The sequence below is a fragment of the Uloborus diversus genome, chromosome 4 (assembly GCF_026930045.1).
Source record: "Uloborus diversus isolate 005 chromosome 4, Udiv.v.3.1, whole genome shotgun sequence".
Taxonomy (NCBI): domain Eukaryota; kingdom Metazoa; phylum Arthropoda; class Arachnida; order Araneae; family Uloboridae; genus Uloborus; species Uloborus diversus.
This window is the reverse complement of record NC_072734.1, coordinates 48,188,690-48,216,664: the sequence shown is the minus strand read 5'-3', so window position 1 is coordinate 48,216,664 and position 27,975 is coordinate 48,188,690. Positions and strand designations below refer to the sequence as shown.

Here is a 27,975-nt window from a genome sequence, read left to right as displayed (position 1 = left end):
AATCAAAAAACATATCAGGATATTTTCTCAGAGTTTTATTAAAAGGTGGAATAAGGTTGGGTAAATCAACAAGACGTTAGTCGTTTCAACCAGTACTTTCTATACCAACAACAAGATCTATACAGTCGTTTAGCCTCAAGGACACCCATTTCGCATAAACAATAAATTTTATAAGAAGAAACAATGGATAACACTCAGAAACAAGATGTGACTAACATTTCTAAGGATGTCAAAGACATACCACCTGAAAAACAACTTAGTGCAACAAAGGATATACCACCTATCAAACCTCTTAGTGCAATAGCGCATCGAATGTTTCATCCACCAAAGTTGGAAAGGTAAGTTGCGTTTAATTAGTAGTTGTACTACAATTCGATACATGTGCATGTTTATGTTAGTATACATCTGCATATTTGCTTTAGTTTGTTTCATGTGGTACTCGATGAGGGTGACAGGTGTATCAAAGGGACCTCCATTGTGATCTTATTCGTACAAACCGTTCAACGCTTGCAGATTATAGTAAAACCTATGACGGCATCATTATTCATTTGTGGGAATTAAATAGTACACAACACTGGTTTGAATTTTTGTGGTGGATAGGATATTTCAAAAAGCAGTTCTGTCTCCTTATTTTCCGCCTGAAAATCAAATCATTAGACATTCTCCTTGGGGGGAGGGGACAAAAGAACCGAAGAGGACAGTTTGGTTTTTCTGTGGTTGAGAGGAGACAGATAGATGCGGTTTTATTTCTTATGTTTAATATATTTCAAGGAGACAATACTGTTTATTTGTTTTCTTCCAGGGTAATGGGTTGCTTAGTGGATAAAACGCAGAACTCGGAATCAGAGGGGGGCGGGCCTGAAACCCATGCAACCAAATGCCCACAATAGTAGGTGCTTGTGAAATCGTGGGTGTTAATGTCTTGGAGTCGGTCGTTAGCAGTTACTTATGTGCAGGGTATTGAAGACTTCCCTTCTCCTTTTGTAGAATTCTGAAATTGTGGAGATCTCAGTGGTCCACTTGCCTCGGCGTACCATAGCAGTTAAAACCGACAAAACTAATTAAAATTGGAAGGTGCGGGGATCATTTGGTGCGTGGAACTTGAAGCTCTCGAAATTGTACCTTTGTGGAAGACAGAAGAACAACCGAAAAGGGTGCTGGGGGGGGGGGGGTATCTGTTCATAAAAGGGAGAAGGTACACGGTAGCTCCTTGTGTAAATGGCAGATATTGACGAAGCGATATTTTATGCATGCTTTCTGCCACACAATGGAAACTTAGGTTCCTTAGGGATGATAGAAAATACAGACAGGGCTATATTGTCTGTTGATAAGAAGAGACACATATCCGAGCTATGCCTTCTTGCAATTGGCAGCAGTTAGTACAGATGCGTTATTATTTCCTCATATAGGTGATACCAGAAGCGAATGCAGTGATGTTGTTGTCTTTTGGTTAAAAGTCAAAGAGGCACTGTTATCTACTTTTGAGAAGCCATAAACCAAGGAGGAGATATTTTCTAGTTGCGAGTGAAGAAGAATTTAAAAAAAAAGGTTCTTTCGTATAGGATGCAAACAAAGACACCCCGATGGAAGCTCAAGAGAGGTCACTGTATCCCCTCCCAAACCTTTCCTTATTTAGAAAATTTTGTTGACGATTCGGCAAATTGTCAACAACCTTAATTAATACTTAAAATAACCGCCAGCTCAGTTATTCTATCCGAGGACTGCAGTTTCGTCCTTTTTCGCACTCATCAGCTTGGAATAGGAAGCAACTGAGCTGGAGACGAAAAACCTCTTAAAGGGCGGTAACTTACTGCAAAATATGAGGGCAAATCAAAAAGTCTTTGCGCCTATTTTTTATTCCCCAAAAACAGGTACATACAGGTATTTACATACATACTTAGTGTATTACGTACCTTACATTATTTCTCCACATGGTCACCACACCGGTTCAGACGTTTGTCCCATCACAGCACTAAATTAGAGATCCTCCTGTGGTAAATTCTTCCGGCTGCCTGTAGAACCACCGTCAGACCACGTTCTTGGCTTCTTCGCCACATGTGACTCTCTGTCCTGCCAGAAACTTCTTCAGTGGAGCGAAAACGTGAAAATCACTAGGGCAAGGCCTGGACTGTATAGGTGCCCCTGTGAATTGCTATAGGCTTTTGTCCGTTGATACGTACAAAACTTTTCGCTGCTCATAAGTTGTGGACATCTGAAGAACAACCGTCATCTTAAATGACTGATACACTGCTCGACATTGAAAATGCAACACCAAGAAGGAGTGATCAGAAAGTGATGAAATTTCGAAAACAGACAGAGACAGCAAGGAATAATAAATGATCTTAATTTCAAAATGATAGGCAGAATACAGAGGGAGAACGGCGTTGGCTCAGTAGGATATAGAACCACCGCAGACAGTGATACACAAAGAAACACGTCTAGGTATAGAGTCAATAAGGATGCGTATGGTGTCCAGAGGGATGACTGTCCATTCCCTTTCAATCTTTTGCCACAGTTCGTCTTCTGAACGAGGCAGGGACAGAGTCTGCAAACGGCGTCCAATCACATCCCACACATGTTCGATTGGTGACAGGTCAGGAGAGTATGGTGGTCAGGGAAGTATCTGTGGGCCTTGGAGAGCATGTTGGCAGATGCGAGCACTGTGAGGTCGGGCGTCCTGCTGAAAAATTGCATTAGGTAGCCCTTGAAAGTATGGGATTGCCACCGGCCGCAACACATTATCCAAGTATCGTTGGGTCGTCATAGTGCCCTGAACACGAACTAGAGGTGATATGAAATTGTACACAATCGCGCCCCAAGTCATTATGCCACGTTGTCGTGCGGTGGGACGATCCACAGTTACTGCCGGATTAGATCTGTCTCCACGTCGACGCCACGCACGTATGCGGCGACTTTCACTGGTTTAACAGAAGCGGGATTCATCTGAGAACACGACATTTCGCCATTCTGTCATCTACGTCGCTCTAGTCCGGCACCATACTAAACGTTACTGTCTATGTTGTGGGGTCAATGGCAGTCTTCTTAGCGGATGCCGTGATTGTAGACCACGTGCAACCTAACGACGGGAAATGGTTCTGGTTGACATGGAAACATTCAGGGTATCTTGCACCTGCTGCAGAGTCGAAGAACAAGTGACTTGTGGGTCTGCTACAGCTTGTCGGTGGATGCGTTGATCCACGCGTTCTGACGTCACTCTTGCTGCCCCTGCACCCCTCAATCTTGCCACATTTCGTTGTTCCATCCATCTTCGGTACAACCGATGTACCGTGCTTGCATCCATGTAGGTATCAGCTGCGACTTGACGTACGGACCAACCTCCGTATCCTCTAAGACAAAAACAAAATTTCTTCGATAATTCTCCAGTCAGAAATAACGACACGAATATTGCCCATTCTGCAAGTTCACTCCCTTATATCTTACTTCGCGTGCGTCGGAGAGGTGCGCATTTCACATCATTTACACAACTCAACGACGTACGTCTGCTCTGAAATTTGCATAAATTTCTGAACATTCCTCCTTAGTGTTGCATTTTCAATGTCGAGCAGTGTATTATCCGTTTTTCAGGAGAAGGCACTTCGCCCAACCTCCTCGAACGCAGAGTTCCATTTTACGCGGGGGTAATCGGTAAGCAAGCCTCGCGCTTCCAAATGAGACAAACAGACAGCCTTAACTTGGGCGTGCATTTTAATGTGCAAAAATGTCTTAGTGTCCATTACATCACTTGCCTGTTGTCATTTTAAATATTCTTACGTTTTAAAAACTACTGCTTTTACAACAAAATGCTATGATCCGAATACATCTTCTGCCGAAAACAGTGAAATTTGATTTTTTAAAAATCAAATTCACCGTTTGATATGCGCTAAATCTCTTGCACTGTGCTCGATGCTGTACTCAGATGTGGCATTTTTGCTCATATATTTGCATTTCCAGGATTTCAAACTTTGGCTTAAATTTTTCTGTATTCCAAAATATGGAACCATTATGTATTACAAGAAAAAGTATCGAATTTCAAAAAAATATTTCACAGAAAAATAATTATTTGTACGTGTTGCGGATGCAACCGTAAAGTCTAACAAATGGACACTAAAACCAAAATTAAAATTTTCGGGAATAAAGTGCAAATATATGCGTCAAAGTACTTTTTGTGTAATTGGATTGAGCAATTAAATAAAAAGTTCATATGTTAATTAAAAAATACATGAAAAAAGATTTTCTTGGTTGTGGCAACAGCTGCAAAACACATCTTATTGCACTAAAAGTTCTAACGAAGGTCAAATGAAACATTTATCAGTACTGCAGAAGGAAACACAACAAAATATTGAATTAGTGTGGTCTTGTTTTCGATATGTCTTCCTTATAAGATTCACAAGATTGATATGTAACTATGGCAACGAAACAATTTAAGCCGTAACGGCTCTTTCGTTTCCATAGATACCGCAGATGGACATAAAAATAGCAGTTTTCGAAAGAGAACTTCCTGTCCTAGGGGAATGTTAAATATTTGTCGCATATTTTAATTCAGTTAAAAATTTTACCTGACAGATAAATTATGATTCGCGCACCTTCTGCTTAGCTTTTAGTATAGGTGGAAAAAGAAAATATTATTTTGGTACGTCTGACAGTTAAGAAGTCGGGATGTATACCAAGCTTTATTCTAGTCCTGGTTTTTTCGTAACCTTAACATACGAATGTTATAGATTCAAAACAGAATTTCTTTGAGACAGAATTTCTTTGAAACTCATCGATTTTTCATGACATATACCCTGAAAATAATTGAAAACTTGACAAATTTGTGTAGAAACGGTTCTATAGGAACTTTATTTAGCTTGAACTTTTATTTTTAACTCATTTCTGTTCTCAAAGAAATGAAAAAGTGCTAACGCATGTAAAACATTTTTTTTTTTTGTTTTTTAGTTATTTACTTTATTTAATTTTTCATTTTTTTATTTATTTTATTTTCAAACACGAAAAGGATTTTAATTCTACTTTAAGTATTTCGGCAAAAATGGTCTTATTATGGAAACAAAAAGTATTTTTTCAACTACATTTTTTAATGTGTTCCTTTCTATGCAATGATTGGAAAGTCCAAGAAACACGTTTATGAAAGTATGAAATTTTTTAAAACACAAATACTTTTGTTCTTATCGTATGCATGGAATGTATTCATTTAATAAGTTCTTGTCTGGAATGAATAGAAATGTGTCTAAAAAAGTATTTTTTTAAGTGTTAGATGTTAATCAAAGAAATTTAATTAAATATTGGCTTAAAATAGGAGTTCCGAAACGTTTCCGATTCGCCGCACCCTTTAAAGAATTAGAATTTTCTCACGACAGCCTATTCTGTTTGTTATATTCACTACATAGGCTCCTCGAAACACCCTTTGCCTCCTCCTGCGGCACCCATTTCGGGAACTCATGGCTAAAAGCATGTCAAAAGTGCAAGCTTTTTTTTTTTTTCTTCTATCGGTATGATAGATATTCTTTCTAGTAGTTCAAAAAAGCGTTTCAAAAAAAGCTTGAACTGTGTTTTAAAAATTTATGTTTTTGTGTTTTCTATGCATAGTAACTGTCTATTTCAAAAATGACTTGCAGTATAACTGATGCAGAATAAAAACAATCTGACCTCTTCTCTGATGATTTTTATACCAAAGCTCGCATTTTTCTGAATTGAAAAAGAGGTTCCTAGAAATCCTGAAACACTTATATGCAATTCATTGCTTATTTGTGCATTATCTACATGTAGTCCAGTCAATGAGCACATTGGAGCGTGCATGGAATGTGCGATAATTTTTGACTTCAGAACATTGTTAGGGGTAGTTCGTAAGTAAATATGCTAAAAGTCCCCGACCCTGGGGAGTGAGCTAAAGATGGGAGGAAGGGGGGAAGCAAATTTTGGGTTTTTTAAATATGCGTCGGAAAGGGTGGAAAAAATGAGTTAAAAATAAAAGTTCAAGCTAAATAAAGTTCCTATAGAACCGTTTCTACACATATTTGTCAAGTTTTCAATAATTTTCAGGGTATATGTCATGAAAAATCGATGAGTTTCAAAGAAATTCTATCTTTTCGTCAAACATTTGCTCTGAGTGCCTCCAAGGATCAGTATTCATAAAGATTGTCAGTGACAAAGTTGTATATCTTTAAATTTAATTCAATTTGATATGCTACTTTGTTACATTTTATTCAACCAATCAAAAGTTAGAGAATTTCAAACACGTACCTTCATGGCAAAAAATGGAACACTTGCCATTCACAAATTTCAAACTGACTCGAAAGGATCGCACACTTTCTCTTTCCTCTATGAATTCGACAATCCTCGCTACAAAAACAACCTTACAAAAACAAAAAATATTTGTGATAAACCAACGAATCTTACAATATGTGTATCAAATTTGATAGTGAGTCTTTTAACAATGCATATTGATTTTCAGAATTATAAAATTTTTGACTAGAATCATTTAAGAGCATGGTTAAAACTTTTATTGAACGGTGGCACTGGAAACTGAAAAGACTACCATTTCACTTTACTCAACAATTCCCTTACTCAACAATGTTTGTCACCGATTCGGTTCTCATTCTGACATATTGTGGTCGAATGACACAAAAGTCAACCAATATTCCTGTATTGCAAAACAAAAAGCTAATTTTTCTTGCGAAAAATTCATAAACATATTTACTTGTTAACTAATAAATCTTGATCTTTTAACGCTGAAAGTCTGTCTGGATCTCTGTCTGTCAGGATCTCTGTGACGCGCATAGCGCCTAGACCGTTCGCCCGATTTTTATGAAATTTGGCACAGAATTAGTTTATATCATGGGAGTGCGCACATCGAAACGATTTTTGAAAATTCGATTTTGCTTTCTTTTCTATTTTAATTTTAAGAAAATTTTACCGAGCAAATTATCACAACGTAGACGAGTAAATTACCAAATTATCATAACTTGGAACAGTAACATGGGCAAGCAAATGAACATAGCAAATTGGCAAGAAATTCGTTATCTATTATTTGTAAATATACTGGCGAACCAAAGGACCTTTTAATTTTCTACTACGGGCAAAGCCGTGCGGGTACCACTATTCTTGAATAAAAGTAATGCTAACAATTACAATACAATGCAGTGGGGAATTCTTGTAAATATAAACAAACTATTTATCGTTTATTTTCCTTACACAATAACTGGATCGAAAAACAATAGAAACTGCTTTGTTGGCAAAAGATTATTTAAAAGTCTTCCGCATATCTACGCTATAAAAATCAGATATGTATGTATTATTCGCAGTGTTACCTAGGGATTGAATATCTGTCTCCTGTGTCAGCCATCTAGAAGTTAACAAATAATGTTTTTTTTTCATTGCTTTTTTGTCGCTTAGTGTCAGTTTTATAGAATTTCTATGGTAGTAAGTGACAGCTCGATATTTTCTATGGGTTATGGACATTCTGAATAGATAATAAAAGTATACACACACACCACATTATATTCAAAGATATTATTCATGAGAAAGACTACACAAAAGTAACGGATGAAAAGGCAAAAAAATATTGATGACGAGAGATGTGAGTATTGAAACTTCGGCAGAGAAATATCAAGTACGATATACAGTCGAATCTTCATGTATCGAACTTCCATACATCGAAATTTTCTATATATCAAATTCCTAGCAAACTTTTATGTACGCTGCATAGAAAAATTGTTTCTATATATCGAAAAATGTTTCGAGACATTCGTAGATATTTTTTCCTCTTGCAACTGTTTATCTCATGAAAAATGAAGATTAGGGGAGAAATGGGGTCGTTTCCAAAATTTTAAATGTATTTTTTTTCTGAAAGAGCATGCTTAAAAACATAGGATCTGACCATTTTTTGATAAATTTGTTTACGTTTAATATTTTTTAAAAATTTCTTAAACTGGAGGGCTTTTATTGTTTACGGCTTCTGCCGATGACATCACAAATTTGCCATTCAGTGTTGCCATTCACAGAGCAAAATATTTAATTCGCATCTTTCTTCACATGTATTGGCAACGAACGATGTGGTTGGTAGCAAGCGTAGAGCGCAATTTTAATTCGCTGCTTGATTATCATAACGTGGAAACGTAGTAGAAAGATGCGGCACAAAGTGCATCATTTGTGACGTCATCAAGACCACGCCTTGTTTGAAAAATCGGACATTTTAAAAATTAATTTAAAAAAAACTGCTGGGAAAATGAAAGTATTTTCTGGGTCCATGTTATTTTCTTCGCTTATTCTATTAATTTCATCGACTAAAAGTATTGTTTTTGACTAAGCGAAACAAACCCATTATGTTCACTTAAGGCTGCTACCGAAACTCATAAGGAATCTTGTGTTGAGGGGTGTGTAGATAGGTCGTTGTTCCGTTCTGGAATTCTTAAATTCGCTGAAGTATATTTAAAATCTTAGTTGCAACCAGTAATACAGTGAAATCAGTTTCAAGGTATCCCTTTTGTCTGTTGATTATCATTCCTAGTCTTTTTAGCTTCAGTGAAAATCATTCAAGTTAAGTAGATTGATTTTTTATTTTTCCCTCAATTACCATCGTCAAAACGAAAATCTCCTAATGTTGCGGATGAAGTCGAATTGCCGAAGAATGAAGATGTCTCAAGGCGCAAAAATGTCATTTCTAATAAATTTAGTACTTACGCAAGCAGAGTGTCTGCTGTTATGATAAATCAGAAAGCCATAATAAAAGTACTGAAACGTACGGAAAACTTTCCCTCAAAAACATGAAACGACATTACATTTGTTTTTTTTTTAGAAACAATGCAGTGCTCAGTAAATGTTTCACATTTAATTTTTTTTAAAATTATTTACTTACATTTAATCTGATGCTCGTATAAACTAGATATAGGGTTTCATACACGAAAATTAACTTTAACTTTAATGTTTTGAGGAGATTTTTATGATAAACTAAGATCGTTTCTATAGAACGAATTTTTTTTCGGCAATTTGTTACTTCGATGTACGGAGGTTCAACTGTATATTGCAACTATTCTCTCAATACTCCTTCATTGATTTCTAACTCACTGAGTTACTCAACTGCTTTACTAATAATGAAGCTGAAAGTTTGTCTAGATGTCGGGAAGTCTGTGACGCGCATTGTGCCTGGACTGTCCTGCCGATTTTCATGAAATTTGGGATAAAATTAGTTTGTAGCGTAGGAGTGTGCACCTCGAAGCATTTTTTTCGAAAATTTGATTTTGTTCTTTTTATTTTCCAAGTTTAAGTTCCTTTTTCGCATAAATTTGATAATATACGTAGGCTGTTCAATAAGTAATAAAACTAATTTTAATGCAACGAAACTACTTATCGGAATGTTAATTTCTTTGGCATAAAAACTGTCTCCTGTCTGTATTAACAAAAGCTACCGATAGTTAGCGTGTACAGACTCTTGTTCCTGAGTATCACGTGATTGAACTGAAGCATGTTGGCGGGCGCCTACAGGACGCAACCAGTTGTCAAAACGAAAGCGTAGTTGAAACAACGTTATGCGATTAAAGTTAGTTTTCGTCGGTAAAAATTAGCATCGGAGATCAGTGTTGCCAGATTGGGGGCAATTTCCCCATTTTTGGGGAAAGCTGGTGCTCTCTGGGGAAATTTTGGGGAAATGAGTTTTGAGGGGAATTCTTTGAGGGAAAAATTTTTTCTTGGGGAAAACCTGGGGGAAAAAAACCTAGGGGAAAAAAGAATTTTTTTCGAATCTAGATTCGCGTCAAGAAGTAGTGGTTACATTGTTTGTATCACACAGCGTTGGTTTAGCTTTGCTCAACTTTATGGAATTCGCATTTCGCGGAATGTTATGCTACGGAATTCGCATTAATGTTTTACGTGAGTAAATAGTTGATACGTGAAACAGGTAAAAATAAGTGTGATGAAGAATATTCTTGGATAAATATATACAAAAAATCATAGTTTAAATGTACATACAGAAGCAGAGTAGTAAATGCAAGTAGAAAAAAAATTTGGCTATTTCTTATCTTTCGGTCAGGCGCTGGTATTTATGACTAGTGGCACCCGCACGGCTTTGCCCGTAGTAGAAAATTAAAAGGTCTTTTGGTTCCCCTGTATATTTAAATAATGCATGATGCCAATTGGCTTGCCCACGTTACGGTTCCACGTTATGATAGCTTGGTAATTTACTCATCCATCTTATAATTTTGCTCGGGAAAATGTTCTTAAAATTGGAATAGAAAAAGAAAAAATCGAATTTTCCAAAAATCGCTTAAAGGTGCACACCTCCACTACAAACTAATTGTTTGCCAAATCACATGAAAACAGGCCGAACGGTCTAGGCGCTATGCGCGTCACAGAGATCCTGATAAGTAGGGGAAAAAGGACAGTTCTGCGACAGCCGGCGCAGCCCGCAGCCAGCTGCGCCGTCCATCTCCCCGATTGCGCCTCCCCCTCCCACTCTTCCTCCCACCGCCTCCTCCACTTCCTCCCCACCCCCTCCCGACCTTGGGGTTGACCCTCCCCACGACCGGGGCCGCCGCGAGAACCCGTAGAAGGTGACGAGGGTTTTTCCCGCGTTTTCGGACTTAGAATATTTTGAACTTGTTGTCATGGTATCCACAAAGTTTTTACTTTTTGGATGGCAACACTTGTTTGAGTTTCGGTTTTGGAATGGCAACACTTGTTGTCATGACAACCAGAGTTTTTAGTTTTCGGTTGGCAACACCTGTTGCTATGCTTTAACTTATGCGGTGTTTAACGTTCATGGCGCCATCTATTGAGAGGTTTATTTTTATTTTTTTATTTCTACGAATTTAATTATTTTTATTTTTACAGAGTGTTGAAGTTGGGAATCGAACACCCAAACTTTGAGTTAGCAAAAACGTATGCTAACCACTATGCTATATTTTTCATTACTCTTTCAGTCTTAATGTGAATCTGTACCATGACAACGAATATTACAATTAAATTAATTTTAAAACCATCAGTTAATTTACTCTTTAGTACTAATCATGGCATATCATTAACTGAATTTCAGCTCATAATTGAAACTATCATCATTATTATTATTATTTTTCATAATAACAAAGTTTTCACTTAAGTAAAGATTTATTTAAATACAACCCATTCGAGATTTTAGATTTATTTCAATGCTTTGTGGACTTGAAATATATTTTAAACTTTGATTTTCTTTTTCATGCATTTCAAACTTTATCCTTTTTATTTTTTCTAACTTGTTAAATTTTCTTTTTTCTTTGTCAAATTTACAAATAATTTTTCTAACTTGTAAAAATTTCGAAGAAATAATTTTCTTAACTAATTTTTTTTGACTTTCATACAACAAAATATTTTTTCTTACTTGTTAAATTTTCAAAGAAATAATTAACTTAAATATTCTTTCACACATTTTGAACTTTAACGTTTTTTCCTGTCATTTAGCACTTTGATTTTTTTTTTTTTCACTATTTTAGCGTTTTTCAATTATTTTCAGTCTTTAACTATTTTCTTAACTTTTTAGTCTTTAACTAATTTCAAGCATTTCAGACTTAGATTATTTTTTCGTGATTTCGATTTTTTTTTTTTTTAGTATATTTTAGAGTTTGATCATTTTCTCGCTTGTTTTTACTTTATCGTTTTTTTTTTTTCCCGATATTTTTAAACTTAGAAATTTTTCACAAGTAGTGACAGGAATCGAACCTTCAAATTTTTCAAAACGTTATCATGTCTTCAATTTTTGCAATCATGTCAAACTTGCAATCAATTTACTCGTAGTAGTAATTAACACTTATCATTAACAAATTTTCTCAGATTTTAAAAAAATCAACTTAATTAATTTTTTCCAGTAAGCAAATTGCGCACTCAAGTTACATTCCAACACTGCATATATGTTTCAAGAGTTTCATTGAATTTATCACATTCCATTTAATTAACTATAATAATTACTTTTTCATTAATACTTAACTTAATCATTTTATCATACATTTATTCCAGTTACAAAATTATGCTTAAAAGTTATTTATTTTTCTTAGCACAAGAGATTTTAACATGTTCCTACTAAAATGCTTTTCACTCTAGTTTGAGTTTACTAAAATAGCAACTCATTTACGATTTAGATTCATTTAATCGTCTTTGATTCTTTTTTCATTGTTAATATTTTAAATTATCACATACGTTATTATTTTTATACATTTATCCATTTAATTTTCGAAAATCTACAATCAATTTACTTTTCGTATTAATTAACACTTATCACTATCAAATATTTTCATGAATTTTAAAAAATTATCTTCTTAAATAATTTTTTACTGTAACCAAATTTCCCACTCAAGTTATATTTTATCACTACATATGCTTTTCATGAGTTTCACTTAATTTATCGCATTTCATTTAATTAACTCTAATAATTATTTTTTATCATCGATATTTAAGTTAATCATATTTTCCTTTCTTTATTTTTTTTTTCATGCAAACACTCTTGATGGAATAAAACAAAATTTTCAACTTTCATGAATTAAATCCCCTCTGAATATTTTATTTTACTTTACCATACTTTACTATTTTACTTACTGCGTTTTACTATTTATCATTCATTACAGCTTTTCCAAAATATTACTTTACAACCAACCAATTTCATTAACAGAATTTTCATTACAATTTATAAATTTCACTTTTATTTAATTATTTTTACCTACGGTAAAATAAAACACATAACACAAAAATGTTAAACATCAATGAAGTACCCAAGAAATGTTAAAATTATAAGTCGAGTATCAAAACTTCATGTCAGCAAATTTTAAAAATAGACTTACCGAAAAATAACTTCTACTGAAATTCATTTCAAAACTTGGAATCAATTTACTCTTAGCATTAATAAACACTTATCATTAAGAAATTTTCATGGATTTTAAAAATCAACTTATTTAATTTTTTTCCAGTAAGCAAATTTCGCACTCAAGTTACATTTCATCACTTTATATGCTTTTCAAGAGTTTCATTTAATTTATCACATTTTATTTAATCAACTCTATTAATTATTTTTTTGATTAGTATTTAACTTAGTCATTTTATCGCATAGTGTTTTACTTTATTATTTTTTTTTTTCATACAAGCACTCTTGTTAGAATAAAACAAAATTTTCAACCTTCATGAATTAGAATCACTTTGGCTATTTCATTTTCCCAATAATATTTTACTTTAACAACTAATTTCTTTAACAAAATCGATATCATTTATTTTAGTCTTTATCCTTTTCGAACGATACATTCAAATGGACAGCTATACGTTAAATTAAGAAACTTAATCTAAATTTTGACAAATTAAGTTATAGCTAAATACTGACTAAAATTAAGTACAAAAGACTAACCTTTTTGGGGTGAAATCCCTCAAGTACCAGCTATCGCGAAGTTATTTAAAAACAGTGAATGAAATTGTAATAAGTGGATTGTTAATTATAACTCAATCTCACAAAATTACAATTACATGCATGTTTTATTTGAAATCGCTGCATACGGCTGGCTGCCCATCGTCGATTTGCAGAACGCATGCCGTGATATCGCAAATCAACTCGGCTGTTGAAAGAAACTACCGTAATCCCACAGCACTTCGGATCGTCCACACACACACGCATCGAGGCGAATTGAGAAAATGACTTTATCAATATTGCTATCTACCCCTTTACCGATAACAGATAACAAACCCCACGTGCTAGTATTATTCACCACCTGGCCTACGTCTTTCAAGTGATGTCACTGTTTCTGACCAATTAAAATTAGTTCACGTTTCTCAAATATCAAGCACATAGATCGGCAATAGCCTGATGTCAGGTTTTTCCAAACAAAATTTTAGATTTTAATTCGTAGTTTCGAATTAATTTCTTTTTCATTTCAAACTTATAAAAAAAAATTTCCAGCTTGTAAGAATATTTCTTTCAAAAACAGATTTTTGATTCAAAACAGTATTTTTTCAAACTTGTAATATTTTTCTACTTAGAAAATGAAATCAAAAATTTTTGTTTTCTTTAATCATATAAAATGTTTTTAAGAAATAATTTCTCAAACTTGTAATATTTTTCCACTAATTAAAAAAAAATCAATTTTTTTTTTTCAATCATATAAAAATAAATTTTTAATCTTACAACAGTAAATTTTTCCGCAAAAATATTTTTTTCAAATCAAAATAATAATAATATTTTTGTAACATATTGTTTTTTTTCCTTTCAATCTTTTTTTTTTTTTTTCAAAAATTTTCAAACTTACGAAATAAAATTTTTTCAACTGAATCTTCAAACGAAATGCTTTAATTAAATTTAAAACTCAATATCACTTTACTCTTAGTATTAATAACCAATAGCACTTAACCATTTACTCTTTGCACTCTAAGTATTAATTAACACACACGCATTAGAAATAATAATAATAATGTTTAAGATACTTACAAATCACTTACTCAAGCTTTCAAATATCCATCTAGCATGTTATTGTTCATTCGTGTGAGGGAACTTGTAATAAAACTTTACTTATCAACCGAAATTATAAGCGAAAATATCGCATTTTTTAGCACTTAATATAATCCTACAATTAACAAATTGGTTTTAACTTTGAATTTAAGAAAAATAAAAACTATTACACACTTAGTAACATATCTATCGATGTATATTATTTCATGACAAATCACAAATAGGTGAGGATCTTTTATCGATCATGTAACCAACTAAGTTAAGAAAGAGCGTTCTTATCTCATATGAGAATTTATAAGTCTTTAATATTTCTCTTTAATGTAAGTGTATTGATACGTACGAGTTTGTGTATGTGAATATAACTGTGTATTGTTTTCAAACCATTGTCATGTTTAAGCTTTACGGTTCTAATTTTGACTTTCCACTTAGCATTATTTGAAGTCCTTCGCATGCATTAAACTATAGAAATATTACAAAAATTATATTTTCATTCAGTCTTAATTACAAAACCATACAATAAGATGAAGACAACACCGATAGTATAAAGATTACTTACAATAAAGTGCATATAAAAAATATATGTAAGAGTGATTTCAAAGTATAATCCATCAACCATATTCAACAACTCAATCAAAACACAAGTCTCTTTTAAAATGATAAACACAATTTATTCACACACACAGTAAAAGACAATTAAAAAAACTTTCATCTTTAAGTAAAACTCTTCAAAACTTTCAAGCGTATTTTTAACATCGATTGCATCAAATAAATCAGACACATGACATTTTAAACATGGACTATCAACATTCAAAGCAACGAAGTCACGAGTCAAGTTTTCCCAATTAACATTAAAAAGAGCCCGTTCGAAAAAAAGTGTCGAACTTTCGACCCCTTGTTAATGATTCACATTCATGCACTCTCATGTAAAAAATGAATCCATTTTTACAATCCACACATTCTTTTTTAGAAAGGTAGTTTATGTTGCATATGAGCTCATCAAATAGTCACTTACGTAGAGAATCAGCCAGTTTACGAACTTCTTGTGATGTATATGTGCTGATTTTATCACATCGACAATCACAGGGATATTTTTTCTCAATTTCCGAAAGGATGTACTCTTTTAGAGTATAAGTCATAAGTTTGTCTTTGACACTACGTGAGATACAAGGGGATGCGTAGCACAATTTGTCAATCTGGCTTTCCAAAAGTAGAACTCTATCAGACATCAACTGGAACACTTCTCGTTTCAGTTTGAACAATCTTTGCACACTAACACAGATGTTACCATTCGCACTCGACTCTCCTTTTTTATAACAAAAGCGAAATCATGGTCTTCGATTAATTTTTGATTTACATTTTTACGTAGGCTTGAAATAAGTGATCTCCACACATCTGGTTCTAAGGAAATACCATCCATAGTTGGTCGAAAAATACCATCTTTCCCACACGTATATCTTCTAATATGCACGCGTGTACGTTTCCGAAAAGTATTCACCTAAAGTGAAAATACAATCACCCAAGTGTATCATATCATCAGGCTGTGGAGAAGCCTCAATGTTCATTTTCATGTTCGTTGCATCCCATCTGTTCATCTTCAGGCTTCAAAGTTTCAGAATGATTTTCACCAGCGTTAGTCATTCTTAACTCTCATAGGATTAGGAGTCACAATACTAAAACAACTTCCTGTGAACTTAAAAAATAAATCAAACTAGGTTTTAACACTAGCTGGTGAAGAAAAATCCTAAGTACATAGAATAAAATTTCACGATCTCTTTCAAAGCTCAGAATCACCCTGAAAATGATTCTCCAAACATCCACTATAAACCAATGAATATTCACTTTAACCAATGAGAAGTGTACATAAATCTCTTGCTACTGACGTCATAGAATATCACATGAACTTTTGAGCAGAATTGAGTTGTTTTACACAGTATTCAGATTTTTAGAAAATGCCAACACTTTGACTTCCAAATTCATCCTGACCTACTACGAGTAATTTTAAGATGGTAGCAGGTTTTCACATCACATCGAATGCCGATGACGGTTTCGCATCTCATGCAAATTGACATGATCAATTACACGTGATTGATCATGTCATGCGTGAGATGCGAAAACGTCATCGGCATTCGATGTGATGTGAAAACCTGCTACCATCTTAAAATTACTCGTAGTAGGTCAGGATGAATTTGGAAGTCAAAGTGTTGGCATTTTCTAAAAATCTGAATACTGTGTAAAACAACTCAATTCTGCTCAAAAGTTCATGTGATATTCTATGACGTCAGTAGCAAGAGATTTATGTACACTTCTCATTGGTTAAAGTGAATATTCATTGGTTTATAGTGGATGTTTGGAGAATCATTTTCAGGGTGATTCTGAGCTTTGAAAGAGATCGTGAAATTTTATTCTATGTACTTAGGATTTTTCTTCACCAGCTAGTGTTAAAACCTAGTTTGATTTATTTTTTAAGTTCACAGGAAGTTGTTTTAGTATTGTGACTCCTAATCCTATGAGAGTTAAGAATGACTAACGCTGGTGAAAATCATTCTGAAACTTTGAAGCCTGAAGATGAACAGATGGGATGCAACGAACATGAAAATGAACATTGAGGCTTCTCCACAGCCTGATGATATGATACACTTGGGTGATTGTATTTTCACTTTAGGTGAATACTTTTCGGAAACGTACACGCGTGCATATTAGAAGATATACGTGTGGGAAAGATGGTATTTTTCGACCAACTATGGATGGTATTTCCTTAGAACCAGATGTGTGGAGATCACTTATTTCAAGCCTACGTAAAAATGTAAATCAAAAATTAATCGAAGACCATGATTTCGCTTTTGTTATAAAAAAGGAGAGTCGAGTGCGAATGGTAACATCTGTGTTAGTGTGCAAAGATTGTTCAAACTGAAACGAGAAGTGTTCCAGTTGATGTCTGATAGAGTTCTACTTTTGGAAAGCCAGATTGACAAATTGTGCTACGCATCCCCTTGTATCTCACGTAGTGTCAAAGACAAACTTATGACTTATACTCTAAAAGAGTACATCCTTTCGGAAATTGAGAAAAAATATCCCTGTGATTGTCGATGTGATAAAATCAGCACATATACATCACAAGAAGTTCGTAAACTGGCTGATTCTCTACGTAAGTGACTATTTGATGAGCTCATATGCAACATAAACTACCTTTCTAAAAAAGAATGTGTGGATTGTAAAAATGGATTCATTTTTTACATGAGAGTGCATGAATGTGAATCATTAACAAAGGGTCGAAAGTTCGACACTTTTTTTCGAACGGGCTCTTTTTAATGTTAATTGGGAAAACTTGACTCGTGACTTCGTTGCTTTGAATGTTGATAGTCCATGTTTAAAATGTCATGTGTCTGATTTATTTGATGCAATCGATGTTAAAAATACGCTTGAAAGTTTTGAAGAGTTTTACTTAAAGATGAAAGTTTTTTTAATTGTCTTTTACTGTGTGTGTGAATAAATTGTGTTTATCATTTTAAAAGAGACTTGTGTTTTGATTGAGTTGTTGAATATGGTTGATGGATTATACTTTGAAATCACTCTTACATATATTTTTTATATGCACTTTATTGTAAGTAATCTTTATACTATCGGTGTTGTCTTCATCTTATTGTATGGTTTTGTAATTAAGACTGAATGAAAATATAATTTTTGTAATATTTCTATAGTTTAATGCATGCGAAGGACTTCAAATAATGCTAAGTGGAAAGTCAAAATTAGAACCGTAAAGCTTAAACATGACAATGGTTTGAAAACAATACACAGTTATATTCACATACACAAACTCGTACGTATCAATACACTTACATTAAAGAGAAATATTAAAGACTTATAAATTCTCATATGAGATAAGAACGCTCTTTCTTAACTTAGTTGGTTACATGATCGATAAAAGATCCTCACCTATTTGTGATTTGTCATGAAATAATATACATCGATAGATATGTTACTAAGTGTGTAATAGTTTTTATTTTTCTTAAATTCAAAGTTAAAACCAATTTGTTAATTGTAGGATTATATTAAGTGCTAAAAAATGCGATATTTTCGCTTATAATTTCGGTTGATAAGTAAAGTTTTATTACAAGTTCCCTCACACGAATGAACAATAACATGCTAGATGGATATTTGAAAGCTTGAGTAAGTGATTTGTAAGTATCTTAAACATTATTATTATTATTTCTAATGCGTGTGTGTTAATTAATACTTAGAGTGCAAAGAGTAAATGGTTAAGTGCTATTGGTTATTAATACTAAGAGTAAAGTGATATTGAGTTTTAAATTTAATTAAAGCATTTCGTTTGAAGATTCAGTTGAAAAAATTTTATTTCGTAAGTTTGAAAATTTTTGAAAAAAAAAAAAAAAGATTGAAAGGAAAAAAAAACAATATGTTACAAAAATATTATTATTATTTTGATTTGAAAAAAATATTTTTGCGGAAAAATTTACTGTTGTAAGATTAAAAATTTATTTTTATATGATTGAAAAAAAAAATTGATTTTTTTTTAATTAGTGGAAAAATATTACAAGTTTGAGAAATTATTTCTTAAAAACATTTTATATGATTAAAGAAAACAAAAATTTTTGATTTCATTTTCTAAGTAGAAAAATATTACAAGTTTGAAAAAATACTGTTTTGAATCAAAAATCTGTTTTTGAAAGAAATATTCTTACAAGCTGGAAATTTTTTTTTATAAGTTTGAAATGAAAAAGAAATTAATTCGAAACTACGAATTAAAATCTAAAATTTTGTTTGGAAAAACCTGACATCAGGCTATTGCCGATCTATGTGCTTGATATTTGAGAAACGTGAACTAATTTTAATTGGTCAGAAACAGTGACATCACTTGAAAGACGTAGGCCAGGTGGTGAATAATACTAGCACGTGGGGTTTGTTATCTGTTATCGGTAAAGGGGTAGATAGCAATATTGATAAAGTCATTTTCTCAATTCGCCTCGATGCGTGTGTGTGTGGACGATCCGAAGTGCTGTGGGATTACGGTAGTTTCTTTCAACAGCCGAGTTGATTTGCGATATCACGGCATGCGTTCTGCAAATCGACGATGGGCAGCCAGCCGTATGCAGCGATTTCAAATAAAACATGCATGTAATTGTAATTTTGTGAGATTGAGTTATAATTAACAATCCACTTATTACAATTTCATTCACTGTTTTTAAATAACTTCGCGATAGCTGGTACTTGAGGGATTTCACCCCAAAAAGGTTAGTCTTTTGTACTTAATTTTAGTCAGTATTTAGCTATAACTTAATTTGTCAAAATTTAGATTAAGTTTCTTAATTTAACGTATAGCTGTCCATTTGAATGTATCGTTCGAAAAGGATAAAGACTAAAATAAATGATATCGATTTTGTTAAAGAAATTAGTTGTTAAAGTAAAATATTATTGGGAAAATGAAATAGCCAAAGTGATTCTAATTCATGAAGGTTGAAAATTTTGTTTTATTCTAACAAGAGTGCTTGTATGAAAAAAAAAAAATAATAAAGTAAAACACTATGCGATAAAATGACTAAGTTAAATACTAATCAAAAAAATAATTAATAGAGTTGATTAAATAAAATGTGATAAATTAAATGAAACTCTTGAAAAGCATATAAAGTGATGAAATGTAACTTGAGTGCGAAATTTGCTTACTGGAAAAAAATTAAATAAGTTGATTTTTAAAATCCATGAAAATTTCTTAATGATAAGTGTTTATTAATGCTAAGAGTAAATTGATTCCAAGTTTTGAAATGAATTTCAGTAGAAGTTATTTTTCGGTAAGTCTATTTTTAAAATTTGCTGACATGAAGTTTTGATACTCGACTTATAATTTTAACATTTCTTGGGTACTTCATTGATGTTTAACATTTTTGTGTTATGTGTTTTATTTTACCGTAGGTAAAAATAATTAAATAAAAGTGAAATTTATAAATTGTAATGAAAATTCTGTTAATGAAATTGGTTGGTTGTAAAGTAATATTTTGGAAAAGCTGTAATGAATGATAAATAGTAAAACGCAGTAAGTAAAATAGTAAAGTATGGTAAAGTAAAATAAAATATTCAGAGGGGATTTAATTCATGAAAGTTGAAAATTTTGTTTTATTCCATCAAGAGTGTTTGCATGAAAAAAAAATAAAGAAAGGAAAATATGATTAACTTAAATATCGATGATAAAAAATAATTATTAGAGTTAATTAAATGAAATGCGATAAATTAAGTGAAACTCATGAAAAGCATATGTAGTGATAAAATATAACTTGAGTGGGAAATTTGGTTACAGTAAAAAATTATTTAAGAAGATAATTTTTTAAAATTCATGAAAATATTTGATAGTGATAAGTGTTAATTAATACGAAAAGTAAATTGATTGTAGATTTTCGAAAATTAAATGGATAAATGTATAAAAATAATAACGTATGTGATAATTTAAAATATTAACAATGAAAAAAGAATCAAAGACGATTAAATGAATCTAAATCGTAAATGAGTTGCTATTTTAGTAAACTCAAACTAGAGTGAAAAGCATTTTAGTAGGAACATGTTAAAATCTCTTGTGCTAAGAAAAATAAATAACTTTTAAGCATAATTTTGTAACTGGAATAAATGTATGATAAAATGATTAAGTTAAGTATTAATGAAAAAGTAATTATTATAGTTAATTAAATGGAATGTGATAAATTCAATGAAACTCTTGAAACATATATGCAGTGTTGGAATGTAACTTGAGTGCGCAATTTGCTTACTGGAAAAAATTAATTAAGTTGATTTTTTTAAAATCTGAGAAAATTTGTTAATGATAAGTGTTAATTACTACTACGAGTAAATTGATTGCAAGTTTGACATGATTGCAAAAATTGAAGACATGATAACGTTTTGAAAAATTTGAAGGTTCGATTCCTGTCACTACTTGTGAAAAATTTCTAAGTTTAAAAATATCGGGGAAAAAAAAAAAAACGATAAAGTAAAAACAAGCGAGAAAATGATCAAACTCTAAAATATACTAAAAAAAAAAAAAAAATCGAAATCACGAAAAAATAATCTAAGTCTGAAATGCTTGAAATTAGTTAAAGACTAAAAAGTTAAGAAAATAGTTAAAGACTGAAAATAATTGAAAAACGCTAAAATAGTGAAAAAAAAAAAAAATCAAAGTGCTAAATGACAGGAAAAAACGTTAAAGTTCAAAATGTGTGAAAGAATATTTAAGTTAATTATTTCTTTGAAAATTTAACAAGTAAGAAAAAATATTTTGTTGTATGAAAGTCAAAAAAAATTAGTTAAGAAAATTATTTCTTCGAAATTTTTACAAGTTAGAAAAATTATTTGTAAATTTGACAAAGAAAAAAGAAAATTTAACAAGTTAGAAAAAATAAAAAGGATAAAGTTTGAAATGCATGAAAAAGAAAATCAAAGTTTAAAATATATTTCAAGTCCACAAAGCATTGAAATAAATCTAAAATCTCGAATGGGTTGTATTTAAATAAATCTTTACTTAAGTGAAAACTTTGTTATTATGAAAAATAATAATAATAATGATGATAGTTTCAATTATGAGCTGAAATTCAGTTAATGATATGCCATGATTAGTACTAAAGAGTAAATTAACTGATGGTTTTAAAATTAATTTAATTGTAATATTCGTTGTCATGGTACAGATTCACATTAAGACTGAAAGAGTAATGAAAAATATAGCATAGTGGTTAGCATACGTTTTTGCTAACTCAAAGTTTGGGTGTTCGATTCCCAACTTCAACACTCTGTAAAAATAAAAATAATTAAATTCGTAGAAATAAAAAAATAAAAATAAACCTCTCAATAGATGGCGCCATGAACGTTAAACACCGCATAAGTTAAAGCATAGCAACAGGTGTTGCCAACCGAAAACTAAAAACTCTGGTTGTCATGACAACAAGTGTTGCCATTCCAAAACCGAAACTCAAACAAGTGTTGCCATCCAAAAAGTAAAAACTTTGTGGATACCATGACAACAAGTTCAAAATATTCTAAGTCCGAAAACGCGGGAAAAATATCTAAAACGCGGGAAAAACCCTCGTCACCTTCTACGGGTTCTCGCGGCGGCCCCGGTCGTGGGGAGGGTCAACCCCAAGGTCGGGAGGGGGTGGGGAGGAAGTGGAGGAGGCGGTGGGAGGAAGAGTGGGAGGGGGAGGCGCAATCGGGGAGATGGACGGCGCAGCTGGCTGCGGGCTGCGCCGGCTGTCGCAGAACTGTCCTTTTTCCCCTACTCTGATAGACAGAGAGATATCCAGACAGAGAGACTTTCAGCTTTGTTATTAGTAAAGATAAAGAAGACAAAAAAAAAAAAAAAAGTGAAACTGGGAAGAAAAAAAAGTTGGGGAATTTTATATAAAAATTTGGCTATTTGGGGGAAAAAAAATTTTCAAGAGACAAAAATTTTTGAGGAAGTTATTAGTGGAAAAATAATTTTTGAATTTAGGGAATTTTGATAGAAAACATCGCCTTTTGGGGAAAAGTTGGAAGGGAATTGGGGAAATTTGGATTTGACCATCTGGCAACACTGTCGGAGATCTTTGATATGATACGTGAAGTTTTCAACGGTGAAGCAATGTTTAGAATCAGTACTTTTTGCTGGCATAAAGCTTTTAAAAAAGGCAGACAAAATGTGGAAGTATTGAACGTTAAGGACAACTCTCACAGAGACAATGATTAACACTGCTGTTATTATCACTGCTGCGGAATCACAGAACTATTTTACATCAGTGATGTCTGGCTGTTTCCGTAACTTAAGAAACCTATACGAGGCAAACATTTTGAAAGCAACAAAGCATGTCTAGACTCTGCGAAGATGATTTTGAATAAGCTCTCACAAACTTAACGTTCACAAATTTTTAAGAAGTGGACAGAACGTTGGAGTAAATATATTTTCTCCCGCAGAAGTTATTCTTAAAACAACCATGTAAATTATAAATAAGAATTAAAGGTTTTCGATATTTTTTATAAATTTAGTCTTATTACTTGTTGAACAGCCTTCGTATATAGCTCGCACATTTTTAAGTTTCAAATCATTCGAAAGCTTGGAATTTTCTGCATAAGATGAAGTTTATTCGAAATTTCTACAAACATCAGGAGAGCTGTAACAATTTTGTTAAGAAAGCCGGAATCCAAGGCTTGTCTTAAGCGAGCCAAACGATTCTAAATGATTAAGCTCGAGAAGAAAATCAAAAATTAAAGCTAAATGAAATTTATTTTCGAAACGGACAGTTTGCACATCGCACATGTAACAATGTTTTCGATTTCTTTTACATTTTGTTTCTAGAAAAATACAGTTGTTGTTGTAATAGCGACTAATCAACAGGTAGTTGTGCTAAGTTTTCAAATCTGCTAAAAATATGAAGAGATCTGAAAAAAAAAGAAAAAACATAACGCGTAGTAGATGTTGACTGTGAATATACAGGCGAACCAAATGACCTTTTAATTTTCTACTACGGGCAAAACGGTGCGCGCGCTCACGGATAATACTAGTATAATAATAATGCTGGAGAACAGAACGGTTTGGTTGCCTTTGATCTGTAACTTTTTTAACATTTTATTTTTGATTAATTTACGGCATTTGAGTCCTAAAATGATCTTAGTTTTAGACTATCACGTCAAGTTCTCATAAGCTGCATAGGGAATAAAGCAAACAAATAATAAAATATAGGACCTTTTCAAAGAAATATTGGAACGAAATTGAAGATTTTGAGCTTAGCAATCATTAAATTTTGTATGCATAATACGAGCCACTAGATGAACTATAAGGCTCTCCTGCCTAAAAAAATGAAATGGGGTTGTTTCCTTCAGTCAAAAGTAGTACTTTTAGTCACTGAAATTGATAGAATAAGCAAAAAAAAAAAAAAAAAAAAAGAAAAATAATAATAATAACATGCATGGACTTAGAAAATTCTTTCATTTTCCCAACAGTTATTTTTTAATTGATTTTTTTAAACTGTCCGATTTTTCAAACAAGGCGTGGTCTTGATGACGTCACAAATGATGCTCTTTGGCGCATCTTTGCACCGCGTTTCCACGTTATGATAATCAAGAAGCGAATTAAAATTGCGCTTTATGCTTGCTATCACCCATATCGTTGCCAATACACGTGAGTAAAGATGCGAATTAAATATTTTGCTCTGTGAATAGTTACACAGAATGGCATTTCATCATTTGTGATGTCATTGGCAAGAAATGTAAACAATAAAAGCTCACCGATTTAATTATTTTTTTTAAAAATATTAAACTTAAACAAATTATTTAAAAAATAGTTAGATCCTATGTTTTTAAGCATGTTCTTTCACATAAAAAAAAAAAATACTTTTAAAATTTTGGAAACGACCTCATTCTTAATCACATAGGCTGTAGAGAAAAAAACCTGCCGTGGTAGAGGAAAACTAACTAGTTTTGAATTTAGAAGGCCTATTTAACAGCTCACAAAATTCGAAATCAATGCCAATTGCTTTACATTGTTTCCCAGAGTAAAATACAAAACAAACCTCATCATCATATTTAATTGCGTAACCTTTGGCTGTTAACTAACACTTAATTCGATTTGTCGTTTCCATATACTTCTTCAACGGTATAAGCTTATGTTATTCAAGTTTCTGTCGGGCAGTTCCGTAACTGTCTTTTTTTTCTTTCTAAAATAGGGAAGAATAAGTTGACTTCGTCATTCGAGCGTAAACTTGCAGTAAAAAAGAGAATTAAATAAATGAAAAACATTGCTGTGTAGGGAAATGTGGGGTAAAGTTAAATTAGGGGGGACAAAGTGAAAAGGTGGAATATTTTTAGTTTCCAGTGCACATCTCTAGCTTGGCGTGATAAGCATACGGTTTGACGTTTCAGCTTTAAAAAGATGTAATCGAAAAAATATATTTTTTAGAAAAAACTAAAATTAAAGGCTATAGTATAAAGTGATTACTTTGAAACAATCAAAGGATACGTTTTGTCTCTGAAATCTCAAACAATAAAAAAATATTAATTTCGAAACTTTAAAGAAATTTTTCTTTTGTTTAGACTGCTTTCAAAAATATTTTGCATTGTCATTTGTTAAAAACTGCTACCGACTTACTGAATTATGTAGCACCAAGAAGTGAGGAATCGATCTTGGGAGGTGAGAAAAATTGCAGTGCCAAATTTTACTTGTTAAATAGATGTCAGAAAACCACTTGATGTCATGCAGTTGATCTGTCATACGATGCACTTAAGAGCACAGAAGAGGTAATGTTTGAATGTTTCAAAAACATATCTAATAATTTTTAGCGATACCGAATCTTTACTTTTAAGTTTTGTTAATCAAATACCAATATGCCAATATTTTAAGATCCCATGCAAATAAATAAAATGTGCATTATGTTTCGTTAAGATGTCAGCTGTATTTTGCAATACCTAAAATGAAACATAAATAGAGTAATTCATTTTTAGAGCATTTAAATTTTAAAACCTAATTTTTACAAACTGATTTTATAAAATAAGCCGTTTTTTTTTATCAAATGTCCTCGAAACAAATGTGATTTAAATAAGCGTGATTTAAACGTACTAAAGCTTTATGTGTGCAGCTATACACCGTTCTGTTTTCTGACAAATTGACAACTTTCTTAGCCTAATTGGTGGCAAAAAGAAGAAAATTTTCAATTTTGAATGCAATTTCATTAGTCTCCCTACATAAGTCGGACGTTGATAATAATGTATTGCTCAGAAGAACATTAAAAAACGTTGCAGACTGAAATTTCTATTTTTTTTACAATGTGACTTTTCTTGTAAAATATCAGTTCATTTGTAATTTTGAATACAAAACGAAAAGTTCAAATACGCTCGATTAAAAACTAGATTCGTGATGGATTTTTTTTTTTAAATCTTATTTTTATCTTGAAAGGACTACGCAGATTCTAATTACAGCATTACGGCATTGCCAGGATAAATTTGACCCAACTATAGTCACTATCAGGGGCGGACTGGCCATTTCGGCTAGTCAGGGATCCCCGACTGGGCCGACCGCCGAGTGGGCCACTTCCAGCAATTTTTGGAGTGCTTTGGAGTGTTGATACAAATGAGCATTTGCATGCACAAGGGGAGAGGGGGGAGAGAAGGGACACCTGTTGGCCCGGTTCCAAGCCTGAAGGGGGTCCTAAATTTTTAAATGAGGGGTGAAATACATGTAGGGACGTTGTGGTAAACAAGATGAAAGAGGGTCAATAAATGTCATATGTGACGGGACACGAAATTTCTGTACTTGATCCTGGTATTCAGTGGTTGTGATAAATTCAGCTAAATGCTGTCAGTTGGCAAGATATTTCATTAGTCTATTGTAAATTATCGCTATACGAGTATTTTTATCTCAGATTCACATACGGGAAAGCAAGCCTGGACTACGATAAACTGAATCTGAAACAGGACAAAATTTTGACTTAGAAGGGAGAACTCCTGAACATAGGCGGATTTAGGATTGCGTTCAAGGGGGGGGGGGGGGGGGGCAAGTTTTTTTTTTTTTTTTTTTTGCAACATTAGTTGTAATCAGGGCCAGATTAAGACTTAACCGGGTCCCTAAGGTATTTCAGGTATGAGGTCTCTTTGTAGTCCTAAAGCCACCAACAATAGTCTTAAGTCGACAGTGGGGTTGTTTCCGAAATTTTAAAAGCAATTTTTTTTTCTGAAAACATAGCTTTAAAAAACATAGGATTTAACCATTATTTAAATAACTTGGCATTTTTAACAACTATTTTAAATGGTGCAATTTAATTTTTTACGCTTCTCCTCATGTTATAAAAAGATGAAATGCCATTAGCACAGAGCGCAATATTTAATTCGCTTCTTTACTCAAATGTACTGGCAACGATATGGTTGATAGCAAGCGTAGAGCGCAAAATTTAATTCGCTTCTGAATTATCATAACCTGGAAACGAGGTAGACAGCATTCAGCGCACCAGTGGAGATGCGCTAAAGTGCATCACTTACGACGTCATAAAGACCACGCCTTATTTTCAAAATCGGATATTAAAAAAAATAATTAAAAATTAAACGTTTTGAAAATGAAAGTTTTATCCACGCTCCATGTTATTCCCCCTCCCCCTTATTCTATCAATTTCAGTGACTAAAAGTAGTACTTTTGACTGAAGGAAACATCCTCATTGAGGACTTTGATGCAATAACCAGTTACATCCAAACTTTTCCCTTAAAAAAAAAAAAATGCGCTGGGAGAATATAGATGTTCCGATTGATGCAACAACGAGACACAGATGTAAGATCAGACCTCTGCTTTGTAGTAAATAATGTGTAAAAGATATTAGCCTTTCTATCGGACACTGATGTTATTATTGGTCTTACCAAAAATGAGTGAGTCAGGTCTTGGTTCTTGCATCAAGGCCCTCATTTGTGTTTTTCAGTTTTAAATGTCAAAAAATTGCCAAAGTCTTCGAACTTTCGCCATTCCCTTGAAGTCACTAAAGATAGCTTAAAACTTCACTTATAGAAATTTCCGTGGGAGAGCTCCGTAGCCCTTT

General features: G+C 32.8%; 1 protein-coding gene across 1 annotated transcript in view; it reads left to right on the top strand.

Annotated features, from left to right (window-relative positions):
- Positions 1-234: 234 nt before the first annotated feature.
- LOC129221097 (tumor protein p53-inducible protein 11-like) overlaps positions 235-27,975 on the top strand; it is a 65,818-nt gene continuing 38,077 nt past the window's right edge. Inside the window, exon 1 of the mRNA XM_054855542.1 lies at positions 235-338. Coding sequence (XP_054711517.1) covers positions 313-338 — 26 coding nt within the window. The 5' untranslated portion in view covers positions 235-312. The remainder of the gene's footprint in view (positions 339-27,975) is intronic.